Here is a 14697-nt window from a genome sequence, read left to right as displayed (position 1 = left end):
GAGCACTTCTCCACCCACCTTGTAATTATATTAGCCAGCATCTATAGACAAATCCAGGCACAAAGCACGTACTTTCAATGCAGTTTATTGAAGGCACAGTGGAAAGCTGGGAAGTTTGAGCAGTCAGTGGAAGGAGCTCTGTTTGTGCAAGCACAAGATGTCAGAGGCCTTAACACTTCCTCAGCATTTTGGGGTGGGGATGGGGGTGAGCACTTCTAAGACTCAGCACGCTTTGAACCAGCCACCCCTAACATGCACAAGCAAACGAAAGTACTACGTATTCATCTGTAAGCAAATACCACAAGAAGCCTATGGCTGCGGTGCGAACAGCAGGTGCTTTGAATGCTGAAATAGCCTTGCTTAAAATTTAAGCTCAGATTCCCAGCTCAGGGTTTCTCTTTGGATAAGAAGAGGTGCAGCACCTCGTGGGGAAGTTAAATCGTCACGCTCTTTTCTGAAATGCTTTGGGAGGTGCTGTAAGAAAAAGAGGCGTCTCGTAAGGAAGAACACCTTTAATGCATCTGCTTGTTATGGGAAAGCTGGGGGGGGAGGTGGTGGAACAAACAGAACCTCAAAGCTGCAGTCAACTAATAAACTCAGAGAAGTAAGAAGACGTGGAGCACCTGCTGGAGAAGCTTGCTAGATGTGAGTGTAAGGATGGGGACTCTAAAAACATAAGCTGATGGGATGTGTGTGTGATGTTCATGACGTTGGGAATGGACTGGGAGACAAGTGTTGCTATTTGAGGGCAGAATAACCCTTCTGCCTCATCTCAGTGGTAGGAACTGCGCATCTACACACTGTTCTCTGCTGCTCCTGGCTGTGCCACATTTGTGGCTGCTGTCCCTATGGGACCACACAAGGGTCTCTGACCACCCCAAAATTCCCCACCACGCCGTTGTTGCACGCCACAACCTCAGGGCTGTTGGACACCACCACCGGCGGGCCCGCCAGCTGCCTGATGACACAGCCTTGGTTCCCAAAGCTGACCACACCACCAGGTTGGCAAGCCCCCATCCTGGCATTCAAGCCCCCACTGGCTGTGCTGATAACGGTGCGGGCTGGGTACCCCCCACTACGGGAGCTGAACCCTCCGGTTTTACAGTTGACTCCTCCTGCTTGGCAGAACACCTCTGGGACACACGGCTTGGCCACTGAGCTGATGACCCTCTTGGGGTGGATCCCGGCGCTGCGGGAGCTGAATCCTCCATTCTGGGAGCTGTGGCGTCCGGACCGTCTCCCCAAGGAGCCGTAGCCACACGCCGCCGCGTTGGCAGCCAACATCCCGCAGTCATCAGGGATGTTGTAGCCACTGCTGACCACCGCTGCAAGACAGCACATGGGATGCATTACTTGGAGCTGGGGGGAGGTCTTGCATGCATGTCATTCCACAAATGGCAGAACCAACCAAGCCTGATTGCTCCTGGGTTGGTCCAACACTACTCCTTCCATCTCCTCCCCATATCCAAATGCATCCCCTCCATGTCCTCCCACTTCCCATTCTGCTCATCAGTGCCATGCTCTCTCCCATGCACAATGCATGTTCTGGTGGCCAGGGCAGAATGCTTTTGCCCCCAAAAGTAGAAAAGGGGTATGAATTTGATTTTCCCACCTACATCCAATTGAAGATTTTCTTGAAATTCAGGGCCATTTGGGATTTCTGGGACAAAAGCTTCTCATTGTCAGCCTAGGCTGAAAACTGAGGCAGGGAGCCAAAGACAGAGGGGGCTGAGACAGGCAGCGCTGCCTCATAAACTGCCCTTACTACAGGGAGAAACCCTTCAGGTTGTAAATCTTCAGGTTACTTACACACGCTCACCGGGTTCCCCACACATATCCTGTTAGGAGAAAGAAGAGAAATGTGCATTATTCCATTAACCAGTGGCATGCATATCTAGAAATGTGATGTCATCACTTGCAGCCACATATCCAGCCTGCTTGTCTCTTAATTCCATGTTGCAACACATCTGACTATCCCTAGCACAGTAACTGTTGTTCCTGGCAGAAAGTGAATGGGATGGCCTTCAGCCATCTCTCCATCCCCAGTTTCTGTGAGCCTGGGAGGATCCCAGAGCTGCAGAGTTCACTTCAGAGCTGGACTTATTTTGGCCTTAGCTCTGCTATTCAGGAAGAAGGGGACAAACCCTTTGCCACCCACCTGCTCTCTTCACCCTCCAGCAAAGTCTTATAGGTGGCAATCTCAATGTCCAGGGCCAGCTTGACATTCAGCAGCTCCTGGTAATCCCGCAGCATGCAAGCCAGCTCATCCTTGGCCTTCTGGAGGGCATTCTGCAGCTCAACGTGCTTCTCCCGTGCATCCTTCAGGGCACAGTCCCCACGTTGCTCAACATCACAGATGGAGGTTTGCAGGCAGGAAACCTGTCAGAGGAGAGGACCACATTGAAGGTGTCTGCAGTTTCCTAGTGCTTGGGTGTTCTGTGTGCAGCTCTTCTGATTGCAAACAGGGAGAGATACTCGCTTCCTTGGAGAGCTTTATCTCCATCCATTTTTCTACCACTTTGTGCAAAGCATGACTAAAGCAACAAATTTTAAGATAAAAAGAATATTTGGCTCTCCAGTTTCTCACTGTTTAAATTCACCACTGGTCACCACGTTAGGCTGCATTTGGGTCATACATCTACTGAAGGCCAATGCATCTGAGATGTGCTCCAGACCTGTGTGGCCTCTGGGTCCCACCTACCTGCTTCTTCACATTCTCCAGTTCACACTGTAATTTCTGTATCATCCGGGTCAGCTCTGATATCTCACACTTGTTGCTCTGCAGATCGTCGCAGTACTTGCCCCTTTTATCCTGAAGCTCCTGAAACTGGAAGGCAGAAACAAGACAGTTGCCATGTCTGACCTGCAGCCCGTGAGCTGGCACAGGATGCTTCATACTCACCCTGGTTTGGTAGAAGGCATCCACTTCTTCTTTGCTCTTCTGTGCGATTTCTTGGTACCAGCACTCAACGTTCTTGATGATGCTCTCCATGTCCAGGTCCCGGTTGTTGTCCATCTTCACGATGACTGAAGTGTCACACAGCTGACGATCGACCTGAGCCCTTTCCTGAACATTGGGGAATGGCTTGGTCAGCTTTGGAACAGAGGGAAGGCTGGAACAAAGAGCCACTCTGCTGGGTGCAAGTCAAGAGCTCTCCCTCAGGTTGGCTCAGCAGAAAATCCTCCCTGCTGGATGAGTTGCTGCACGCCAGCTGCTGACCTGCAGCAATTCTGTCCACATCAAGGGCGAGGAATGCAAGTGACTTAACCCTTAGTATCCTGTCATCTTCTGCTGCTTTGCTGATGTTAATGACAGGATTAAGCTGAGAGCTCTAATCAGACAGCTGTGATCTGGAGTTACGAGACAGGTTCACCTCTGTTCTCAGGGGTAGAGTTAGGACACAGCCAATTCATACCCAGAGATGCATTAAGAGAGGGGGAACCACCCGATTTCCAACCTAATCATGCTAATATCAACCCTGTTGTCCCATCATCCTTGTAGTTCCATGCTTTCAAGTGTTCAGGGCTTGGGATGAGACAGGTCTAAGAGGGATTGGATGCTGGAGCACCCAATGATGAGGCAGCACCCAGCGCTGGGATGGAGCCGAGGAACTCACCTCTTCAAACACACACTTGAGCAGCTCCAGCTGCCTTCTAAGCAGGTCCACCTTCACCTCCAGCTCTTCCTTGTTCAAAAAGATGCAGTCTGCATCCTGAAAGAGAGGAGATGCATTCTGAACACTCTAGGGAAGCAGAGGGAAGGCAGAGACAGACCCAGTGGAGCAGGAACATGTTCCAACAGAGCTCCAGGAGCAGAAAGGTGTAAAGGGATGAGTCAGGTGCCCCACTGTCTCCTCAAGGAAAACAAAGCCACTCCAACGTGACTGACAGGGATTAGTTTGTTTATTTGGACTTCGCTACAAACTCAGAATGGACTAATGAGTACTTTAAAATGATTTTTTAATACTGTTCAAATGATTTTGCCCTTTCTGATGTGCAAATATAAAGGATATGAAGAGAACGTCAGGAAATAACCTGTGTCTCATGCACCATTGTGTGGCCTCACACTGTCCCCATTCCACTAAAAAACACATAATCTAAGGGTGTGCTTGAGCCAACAAAGCTCTTACTGCAGTGCTGATCATGTGGACTTTGAGCATTTTCACTTTCTCCTCCCATTTGCTTCTTTTTCTGGCTGTGCTTCTTCACAGCCCTCTCTCTTTCTGCTCACTGTAATACTTATGCTGAGTGTTTGCTAGCCATGCTCTATAGCAGCCGTGTTTCACAACAGATAAACCCATGAAAGGTCTAACAACCCGTTTACTTTGAGCTTCTCACCTTTTTGAGTGCCACAAACTCATTCTCTACAGTCGTACGCCTGTTGATTTCCTCCTCATACCTGTTGGGAAAGGGGAAGAAAAGAGATGAGCTGAGCAATACAACCACCACGACAAAGAGCAGCCTCCCCTTGCTCAGTATGCCATCGGGCACTGAGGGCACTGCTTGCAAGCCAACATTAAACCATCCAAAGATCACAAGCCTCTTCACCAACACCAACATTAACAATGCAAAGAGTCTGCGAGTCAGACAGAAGAACGGGACATCCCCACAGGGGACATGCTGTGTGTCTGAGATGAACAAAGGAGAAGTCTCAAAGGAGACCCAAAGGCCCTTACTTGCACTTGAACTCCTCCACCAGCTGGCTCGTGGCACACTCCTCATTGCCCAGCTTCTGCTTCTCGCACAGCAAACAGTCCAGACGCTTCCTCAGGTCGCAGATGTAGTTCTCAAAGTAGAGCTCCAGGTTCTTCCCTTTCTTTGGCAGGACATACTGCTGCAGGAGGCCCCACTTGGTCTCCAGCACCTTGTTCTGCTGCTCCAGGAACCGGACCTGCAGGCCAAAAAGGAGTAGTTCTTCAAAGAAAGGTGGATGCAATAATTCTGCACCTGATTTAACTGTCTGCTCTCACTTGGAAACCAGTGAGAGTCCTGCAGGCATAAGAATGGGATTTTAGGAAAGTGAGAGGTGACAAGTTATGAGGAACGTGAAATTGGCATTTAGAAATCTTAAATACACACAGGTCTGTGCTAACTCCACTTCTCCCCAGTGGCTGCAAATGAGTTCATCCCGAAGCTCTGATGGACTCCAATGGAACGCCCAACTGGAGGGACCTGCTTGTCTCTTTTTCTCTACAAAGGGATCCTAATGTGACAGCTCAGAATTAGACACCTAATATTTGAATGCTTGAATCAGGGACAACTTTCTCTGTCTAAAGGAATGTTCTTGGAACAGCCACCGCATTTAATGGCAAAGGGAAAAAGGACTCTGATACAGGACAGAAAAATGAGCCCATTCAAACTGCAGCTGCTGGACCTGGATGACTGATAATGTCCTTTCCAGCCTCAGCTGTTCTCTGATTCTCTGATGCTATGACTCTATGATCCCATAATTCAATGATCCCATGATTCTTATCCACAATTCTTATGATTTCATGACTCTCTGATTCTATCATTCTATAATTATATGATTCTCTGTTTCTATAATTCTATTATTCCATGATTCTATGATTCGATAATTCAGTGATTCCATAATTCTATGATCCTATAATTCATTTGATTTTGTGATTCTGGCTGGGCTAGAACAAGGCTGAAACAAGAATTCAGCTTTGATCTGAGGCCATTCAGACAGGAGACAACAGCAGAAAAGACCAGTGCTGCCATGGTCAGAACATCCCCATCAAATCCTATGCACCCACACTGAGACAGACATTCTCCTACTCTGAAGACCTCATTCTGAAGAATGTGGGCCCTTGCATGGACACAGCTCAGCAACAAATGGCCTAAGCAACACTGGAGATCTGGGGAGGGTTTATCTTTAATTTTTCCACCTCCAGGTACAAGTCTGCACTCACCTTGTCGATGAAGCAGGCAAACTGTGTGTTGAGGGTCTTGATCTGTTCCTTCTCCTGACAGCGTATTTCATGTTCCAGAGGGTCAACCCCAACGCAGAGGGGCTTCAGGAGCCTCTCATCGATGCAGATGCCCTGGATACCTTCCCCCTTGCGATCAGGGTACCCCCTCACGATGCTGTATCCCCTGGGACCGCAAAGGCCGACCCTTCCTCCAGCGTTACCATAGCCGACAACACCTCCGAAGCCGAAATCTCCAAAACACCCATTGCCACAGACCCCATTCACATAGGAAATTCTTCTGCTTCCACCCAGGTTGCAGACACTGCGGCTGCTGTAGGCTCCGGCCGCACACCGGGCAGGTTGGCATGCAGCAGCATAGCTCCGACCGCAGATCTCCGATGCTGAGCTGAAGCCTCGTCGTCCCAGCACAGACCTCACCGTCGGCGCTTGTCTGCTCATCGTGGGTGAGGGAGGATCACGGATGTCAAGGGGAAGCTCTTCTGCAGGAGAGGAACAGAGATCCCGCTGGGGTGACACCGCGATGCCACTCCTTATATACATTAGGTAAGCTGGCCTTGATAGGATCAGGACGTTAATTTAAAGCGCTTAGGGGTTTGGTTTGCCTGGCAGCAATAAATGCTCCTCAAAATGCAAAGCAGCCCAGCAAATACCAACTACTGAGGAAATAAAAAGGAATCTAAAAGTGCTCTGTTTGCAAGTTGGCTTAGAATATATTACGGTTTGAAGTGCTCCCCTAACTTAGGCTAATTATAGTTTAGGGAACATTTTATTTTTTTGAAGAAACTCTTTGTGATTTGTTTGCAGTGTGTCGTTTGGGGTTTTGTGTCTCATTGGGTTTTGTGAACGATGGCGTATTTTGCAGGCTTGTGCTTTGGTGAGGTTAATTTCACAATCTCTCCTACTTTTTTTCTCTCTCTGACCAGGTTTGTTTTGGGCATGGAAAAGTTGCCAGAATCAACCATGGAAAAACACTGGCATTCATGTCATGATGTCTGTGTTGTTTTCCTGCCTGAACCACCAATAAATCTACTGAATTCTGGGTCTGTATTCATATGTGAGGACTCAAAGTGCCCCCCAAAAGCATTTCCTTACAGCATTTCATGGATCTTCTCCTACCACCATAAAACCCTACCAAAACAGAGTAGGTTCCCCCAGAAATTGAGGCATCTTCCAGTTTGCCCACTGGATAAGCAAAATAAGTGAGTGCTGAAGGTTGGGTGACATTGCCAGGCACGTCCTTGACCCAATGGAGATGCATTAAGGAGAGACAACAGCCCCTGGCTCGGTGTCCGGGGAGCTAAGGTGATTCACACCCACAGGCATTGGTCTTCTTCGTCAACAGAGGAAGTCTTAATGAGTAGATTAGACTGAACACCTGGGATGGCTTTGACTCACGTTGGCAAGACAAATATCTCTCTCCTAATCACCAGCCCAAGGAGGTGAGGCTGAGCCAACCCTCCCTGGGCCTTTCTAAATGACAATCACAAAGTCAAAACAATAGGGCTTTTTCTGCTCTTTGAGAGTAAAGATTTCGGGATAGAAAGACACATTACTGTACACTCAACTGATTGCCTTCAGCCCTTCCAAAGGGGAATTACGCTTGGTCTTCATGCTCTCTGTACACCAATGACAGTACCTGGAGACAGCCAGTAGTGATGTTCTCGCATCCTCTTTAGCCCTGCTGAAGACATTTTCACTGCAAGTCACAAAACGAAGGCTAAACCTCTTTATAACATTAAACCTTCTTATATCAAGCTCTGAAGGGGACATCCACCTTGAACCTTAGCGAGCCATAGGACGTGACTACAACCCTGAGATTCACCAGGCTATTAATTGAATGTGTAATTGCAACTTGCTTGAGTTTGAGGGGCCAGTGGTATAAATTAGTTGCGTAAACAGATACTCTTGCCCTATACAAGTGGAATAATTCGACATGTTTATAGCATGACTTTTTTGTTAATAATATTTTAGGCTCACAGTCCATGTTGTATTGCCAGCACAACTGGCAATATCAGTTAAAACATTCCCCTGGCAAATATTAGAGGCTTCAAGCTAAAGCTTGCAACTTTTCAGATCCTTTAAGTTCTGAACAAAGGTTTATCAAAAGCAAAATGCATATTTGAATCCTAAGAGCAGTACAAAAGGCAATTGTTCCAGCTCTTTCACTCAGCTAGAGCTAATGCACCCTCTACATAGGAAGGCTGCATCCCAAATCAGAAGTCGGACTGAGAGCTGTGTGCTCCTTCCTGCTCCCCATTATACGTGCAAGGCTGTATGGGAGACGCCTGGAACGCATCATAGACTGCAATTAAAAGTCTGCCATATAACTGCACTAAATCGGCCCCACTTCCAAAACGTCTCAGCAAGGCTCTGTGAGAGGTGCAAGATTTTGGGCACGGGTTGTCCAGTGTTGGGTGATGCCTCTGTTGGCCAATCTCCTGCTCATGATCTCAGCTGTGTGGAGGGTTCCCTCAGTGTCTTCCATGTCTTTCCAAAGGACAGCGAGTGTTTCTTCTGTTGGGGTCTCAGGAATTATCTATTTGTTGTGAGTACAAACACAGGAGATGGGAGAGAACTTTGAAGCAAAAAAAGAACATTTTTTGACTGAAAAAAAAAAACCAAAAAGAGGGATCCATCCTACTTTCATCTTATAGAAAAGAAGGACAATGGAAGGAAAGAAGGAAAATATTCTGATGAGGGGCTGAATGAATCATTTTAATGACTCGCAATCTCTCCCTTTGTCAGCGTTCTCCTGTATGTGCTGCTGAGAATGGAATTCATTAGGAGAACATGTGAAGTTCACTAATTTGTTTGTTGCCTCTGGAGGTGAATCTGGACCAGCTCTTAAAATGCATTTTATGCGATAGTCTCAAAGGGCTGTGCTCCATCTCTGTAATTACAGGCAGCCATAGAGAACTCATTGCATTCAGACAAGACAATGGCAATAACCTCCCTGTGCTAACAGCATTTGATAGACGTAGGATTGTGTCACAATATACATTTTTACAAGCACACACAACTCCAAGGACTATGTAGTCTCTTGTGTGTGACATTCACGAGGTGTTCAAGTCTTGATTTGATTGGTGCATCCCTAATGCATCCTAAAGCCAACGTTGCCCAAGAGAATTCAGCGTGTTAATATGCTTTTTCCTCTCATATCCTTCATCTGCTCTACATTAGAAGTCAAGGCTGGGATTTTCAAAGGATGTTCCTCAAAAAACTCATCAAACACTGGGCCTGGATTCGCCTCCCTCCCAGCTTCAGCCATGTATTCTAATTTCCTCTTTGAGACTCCCTTTATGGCTGATGGAAGGAGATAGGCATCTCCAGACGGTGACTCATCACGACCTAAAATAGGCAGCAAAGACAGGTGGGAGGAATCAGCCTCTGGAGGCACTTGCCTTGCTCCTTACTGACGACCAAAGTCAGTCTAGACAACCAGACAAGAGCCCTGGCGCCCAGCTGCTGGATGGGCACAGCTGGGTGAGATGAGTCCCACCCTTTGGGTGCCACATTTCTCCAGTACCTTTGAAGTCTTAATGAGAGCACACAACATCACACACTCTCCGGACTGTTCTTTTCTGTGCTCCTGATTTTCTCCTCATATTTCAATGGGAAAGAGGAATGGTAGAGGGGTCTTCAAGCCCTGAACCCCAACAATTGCTTCAGATAGAAAAGGACCTCCCTCTGGTGGTCGTCTCCCTCCAACTGGTGCCTGTGTGGTTCCTTTCTTTGCTCTGCCAGCTCGCTTTAATTGCTCTAATCACAAAACAATCCAGTCCTCTCTAGTTGGTTTAACACATTCATTTGTTGGCTTCTTTTTCAGTCTGCCCATGCACACAATAGGATGTCATCCTCTGTTATGTTTTAAAACCAGTTTAAAACCGGCCATCACTGGATTTCCAAAATGATGCTGAAAACATCAACCAAGCCCATTTTCCAACAATGTCCCCATTGCAGAAGTTTTGAGCAGCAATTAAATGTGTTTTATCGTCACTTCTTGGTTAGCAGACGGACTATAGAAATGCAAAGCAGCTGAGATGACTTCTCCATGAATCTTAAAACTCCCATTGAATGGAACTGGAACTTCTGTATCTTTGTTAAACACAGCAAATGAAGCAGCAACACATTCATTCTCCATGGGCTTTATTGGAACTAGAGCAACAGTTGCAGAGCTCAAGTCATGAAGACACAAGAGAAGATGGCAGCAATGTATGCATACGTCAAAGCACAGACTGCCTGTCAGGACATAAAGAAGGAAGCTAACAGAAATACAAGCAGTGTAATTAGGTTTTGCTGGCTACAGGAGGTGAAATGCCTCTTTTTGTTGTTGTTTTTTAATTGAGATTGCCTTTATGACTTTCCTGCCTACACGGGGATGACAAAGATGCTCCGAGACAGCACATAAAGAGCACACAGGGAGTCCAGCCCTTCCTCTCCATGATCCCATGGAAACACTTGCTGAAGCACTCTAGGGCAAGGCTTTTTGCATTAGATGTCATAACTTGTTTCATAGAAAGCAAAGCTTTACTTGGGAAAAAAGGCTGGTGGGAAGCTGAGATCGAGTGATAATATAAATGCTTTTGGATAAGCATTTTTTTCTAGGCATCCCTTTTTTGATGCCATCCTGGTGGAGTTGCTCTGATGTGATTTGCTGATGTCTGTTCCCCTCACACAAGGTGGAGCTGAGCTTTCATTTCCTACTTTGGATCTTGCATCCTCACAGATCTAGAGCTCAGACACGGGTGCAAGCTGAGACCCTTGCTCCTATCCAGCGCCGTCTGCAGAGAGGACACTTGTGCAGGCAATAAATGCATCCTTGTTTGCCAAAATCATCTGCAAATCCTGAACTCTTTCCTCTTTCAGGAGTCCCAAACTGGGAATTATTGGTGTCGTTTTTCCCAAAGCCAAACATTTCCAAAATCAAGTATTGATTCTGAAGTACTAAAGATAGGCTGAGCATGTCTCCTTACTGTTCTAAGCTTTGTTTCGAGGATATTAACACTTTGTTCTAATTGGAACTCATAATTAAGGTTTTCCATTACTTCCCGTTATAAAATATTTAATGAATCAGATGGTCTGAAAGTTGCACTGGTTTCTATATGCACTGAATTACTGGTGACTCATAATTCAACCCAACCTATTGGATGCTTTGAACCTGTGTCAGAAGGGTTGTCTCCAGCTGGAATTCTCACTGTGAAGTACTGAGTGCTGCAGCAATTCCCAATATCTAATATAGCACAATAATTTCTATGCAATAATCAATCCAACAGAGAATAGGCCAGCAGACAACCCTTCTTCCCTGCTTGGCAGTGATAAGATCTTCTCCAGAGCAATGGCAAAGATGGGACTTGTCCAGCAGGCACACTCTCTTCTTCATTGACTACAGTGAAAGCCTCAAATGATGAGCTCAGACTGAGATGCCCATCTTATAGAAGCACAAATGAGTGCAGCCGTATCTTCACATTTTCAACCCTGATTGTGCAGAATACACCAAAAAAAAAAAACCAACAACACAAAACCAAGACTTCCTTGAAGGTAATAAATACTCTAGAAAGCAGGAGGCTTAGCCACAAAGCTGTTAGCTGGATGCTTGCTAACCATTTAATTGGGAGCAGTGGTAGGTTTGGCCTTGGTGGAAAGGCTACAAATGGAGCAGCAACCATGCGAAAACACACACCTTATTAATACAGCTGCTCTATGGCCATTCCCTGTCACTATCCTTTATATTTGAGCTTGTAATTAAAACTCAGGATACCTCAAGGCGAATAAAAATGATTTATTAGGGTTGCTTGACAGATGGGGAAGAAAAGGCCCGATCATTTTAATACCTTTGCTGAGATCCTCAGAGGTGGAGCCAAGATTACACCTCTGTCCTGGTGGCATCTTTCCAAAGCCTCTTTCAAAACAGAAAGGCAAAGGGTTTCATTTCAGAAGGTTTGGAAATGAAGGTTTTTCCCTTTCTATTATGCCATGTTAAGCTGTAACCTCTCGATAGGCTCAAAACTAGATCAGTATTTTTGGCAATGGAACATCCAGATGTTTCAATTTTGGGGGAAAATTAGGAAAGAAAAGCACATTATTTCAATTGCTTGTATCTTTGCTGGCTTTGGCAATGAGATTTGACTCTTTTCACTTCCTGGTTTCATTGGAAGGTTTTCTTGCCACCTTTCACAAGAAGGCTGATGAAAAGCAGAACTGGTTACCAGCAACCTTGCTGGTTTTCTGTCTGAGGAGCGGCTGATGTCAAAGGTTTTCTTGTACCTCATTATTTGCAAATGTTCTTCGCTGGAACAGTTTGCCCTTAGCCCAGCAAGAGAGATAATTGATGGTATGCAGTAGCTGGAAAGACAACCAGCTTAATTGCAGGTTCTTGACAGCACTATCAATTACACCTACGCACAGAAGAGCAGGAATGATTGAAGCCCTGGGTGTCTCACTTGCCTGCTTAAATACAGGCAGAGTCCATGGCAGTCCCAGCTGGAAGAGCAGGATCAGAGCCCAGGAGGAGGACTTGGCCTGGAGCTGCTCCAGCTCATCTTGTGCTTCCAGGCTGTCTCTCCTTGGTCTCCCACAGAACTCCTTGCTGCATCCTGTGGCCCGGAGATGGGCTGTTGTGATGCTTGGTGGCTCTCCTGTACCTTAGCAGCAGAGATCTCATGGTGCTCCACCTGGCAATGAGTGTTTGCACCTCTCAGGGTTAGCTCCAAGCTTTTATTCCCCCTCTGGGTGTAGAGCCCACAGGGTTACAGCTCCTGCTTTCAAAAGTTCTCTTCCTTTAGACACACTGATGAGCAAAGCTCCTGAACTTGGGGCTTTTGCTCCTCTAGACACAGCAAAAGGGTTCATCTGTCTGGAGCAGCCTCACATCTGACTCTGAGTCCCAGTGTCCCCTCATGACTTTGAGTCCTTAAAAGGCAACGGTGCCACATGAGCCCTTGGGTTGTTTCCTGCTGCTCGGCAGTGTTTTAATGGGACACACATCATTCACCAGCTCTTTTCATCTTGCATCCCACTGGTGGGACTCCATGGCCTTATCACAGCAACCCCAATTACTGCAGCTCCATTGCAAGAGATGGAAGTTGTACATGTTTGTGAGCACCCAGCAGGAAGGGGAATGGCTCTTAAAGGTGATCACAGCTTGCTAATTTTCTTCTAATCACCAGGAATTTTGGAAAGAGGCCCAGCAGTAAATATAGAAGACCCACAAATCTGATGATGCCGTGACTCATTTCAAGGCTTTTTGCCAAAGTAAATCACGAGGGAACTTTTTGTTCTGGCAAACTGGACTCAAGCCTCAAACTCATCAACCAGGTTGGGAGAACTCTGTGGCATTAACTTCTTTCTCCCATTAGATGGCAGCATCTACTCCATTTTCAGCTGCTTTGTCCACACAGGCTTCTCCTTAAGCTCTCGGTGGTGACACGATCCTGTTCACACCTCCAGCTCTCTGCAAGGATGCAGGTTGTTCCTGCCTGCAGAGGGCAATGCTTGGGAGGTGACTGCTTCTACCCACCTCGAGACTTTAATGATACTGATCTGAAAGTCCCAATTTCTGCTCTTGTTCTCATGATTTTGACTCAGCCTCTGAACTTCAAAACTCAGAATGTCTCTGGGTGAAGCCTTAGACAACACATCTGAGAGCAGAAATGGCCATACAGCCCCTCGTGGCCCTACAGATCCTTGTGGCCCTATAGTCCCTTATGGCCCTACAACCCCTTGTGGCCCTACAGATCCTCATGGCCCTACAACCCCTTGTGACCCTATAGTCCCTCATGGCCCTACAGATCCTCATGGCCTACAGCTTCTCATGGCCCTACAGCTTCCTCCAAAGGGGGGCAGAGGGGTAGGAACTGCTCTCTGCTCATTTTTCAGATTATATTATATTATTAGACATCTTAAATTCTAGGCCAGACTTTTCACTCCTCTGTGCACAGGTAATTTGGTGTAGAAAGAAGTGCCAGAACACTCATCTCCAGAAACTGGAGATATCATTATAGCTCAGCTGACAAGCAGAACAGGTTTTGATGTACCCTTCCAAACCATTCCTTCACAAAATTAGCCCGGCACTCAAGGCTATGCACTACCCAGTGTGTAAACAGTACTTAAAGCAACGTGGTGGAAATGCTGATCCAGCCCTCATATGAGGTCAGGGTTAGCAATCTCTCTTCCACGCCGGTCTCCCAGGCTCCTGCAAAGTCAACTGAAGCAGATGGTTTGTCTGATCTCCGGCAGTGATTCATCCTGCACTAAGGTAGATGCACAAATTAGACCTTTTGAACTGCCTCCAGAAATGCCTGTTTCTCCCCATAGACTCTACCTTCTTCCTTTTCTCCCTTTCACTCTGTGAAATGCATCAGAAAAAAAAGAGAAAGCCACAGTCCTGACCACAGCATTCACATTAGTTCTTTATTTCTTCTGATGGCACGGATTAGAGATGAAAAGCTCCAGGCATCCTGTCCACATCATTTAAGTGTGAAACAAAAGCACAGCAATGCTTTGTAAGGTGCACTTAAAATAGAAGGCCTTTCAGTTTTTGTTGTGGGAGAGGAGGAGAATTGTCATAGCTCCTCTGTCAGGTAAAAGTGGGTTATGATGATGCAGCTTATCCCTTGGGTTCTGAGGAACTGAGCTGTCTCAGTGCCTGGTAAGCAAAGTGTCCCAGCTATCAGAGCACAGCTCTGCAGGGCGTTGTGCAAGCTGAGGTGCACTCACACCACCCACACACTGAACCTGTGGGGTGTGAGCCAGTGTGGATGAAAAC

The 14697-nt window shown here is 46.8% G+C and overlaps 1 protein-coding gene across 1 annotated transcript; it reads right to left on the bottom strand.

Moving 5' to 3' along the window:
* Positions 1 to 78: 78 nt before the first annotated feature.
* LOC107325831 (keratin, type II cytoskeletal 4-like) lies at positions 79 to 6452 on the bottom strand. The gene is made up of 9 exons (XM_015887033.3): positions 5913 to 6452; positions 4677 to 4891; positions 4339 to 4399; positions 3618 to 3713; positions 2903 to 3067; positions 2702 to 2827; positions 2159 to 2379; positions 1810 to 1838; positions 79 to 1325 (listed from the first exon to the last, which is right to left on the bottom strand). Exons 1-9 carry the CDS (start codon positions 6369 to 6371, stop codon positions 847 to 849), a joined length of 1851 nt encoding a protein of 616 aa, XP_015742519.1. The 5' UTR covers positions 6372 to 6452; the 3' UTR covers positions 79 to 846.
* Positions 6453 to 14697: the final 8245 nt, after the last annotated feature.

This window comes from Coturnix japonica, unplaced genomic scaffold, assembly GCF_054131305.1.
Source record: "Coturnix japonica strain WE unplaced genomic scaffold, WE-NBRP24 Scf080, whole genome shotgun sequence".
Taxonomy (NCBI): domain Eukaryota; kingdom Metazoa; phylum Chordata; class Aves; order Galliformes; family Phasianidae; genus Coturnix; species Coturnix japonica.
The sequence above is the reverse complement of the archived record's forward strand: the minus strand, read 5'-3'. Positions and strand labels throughout refer to the sequence as shown.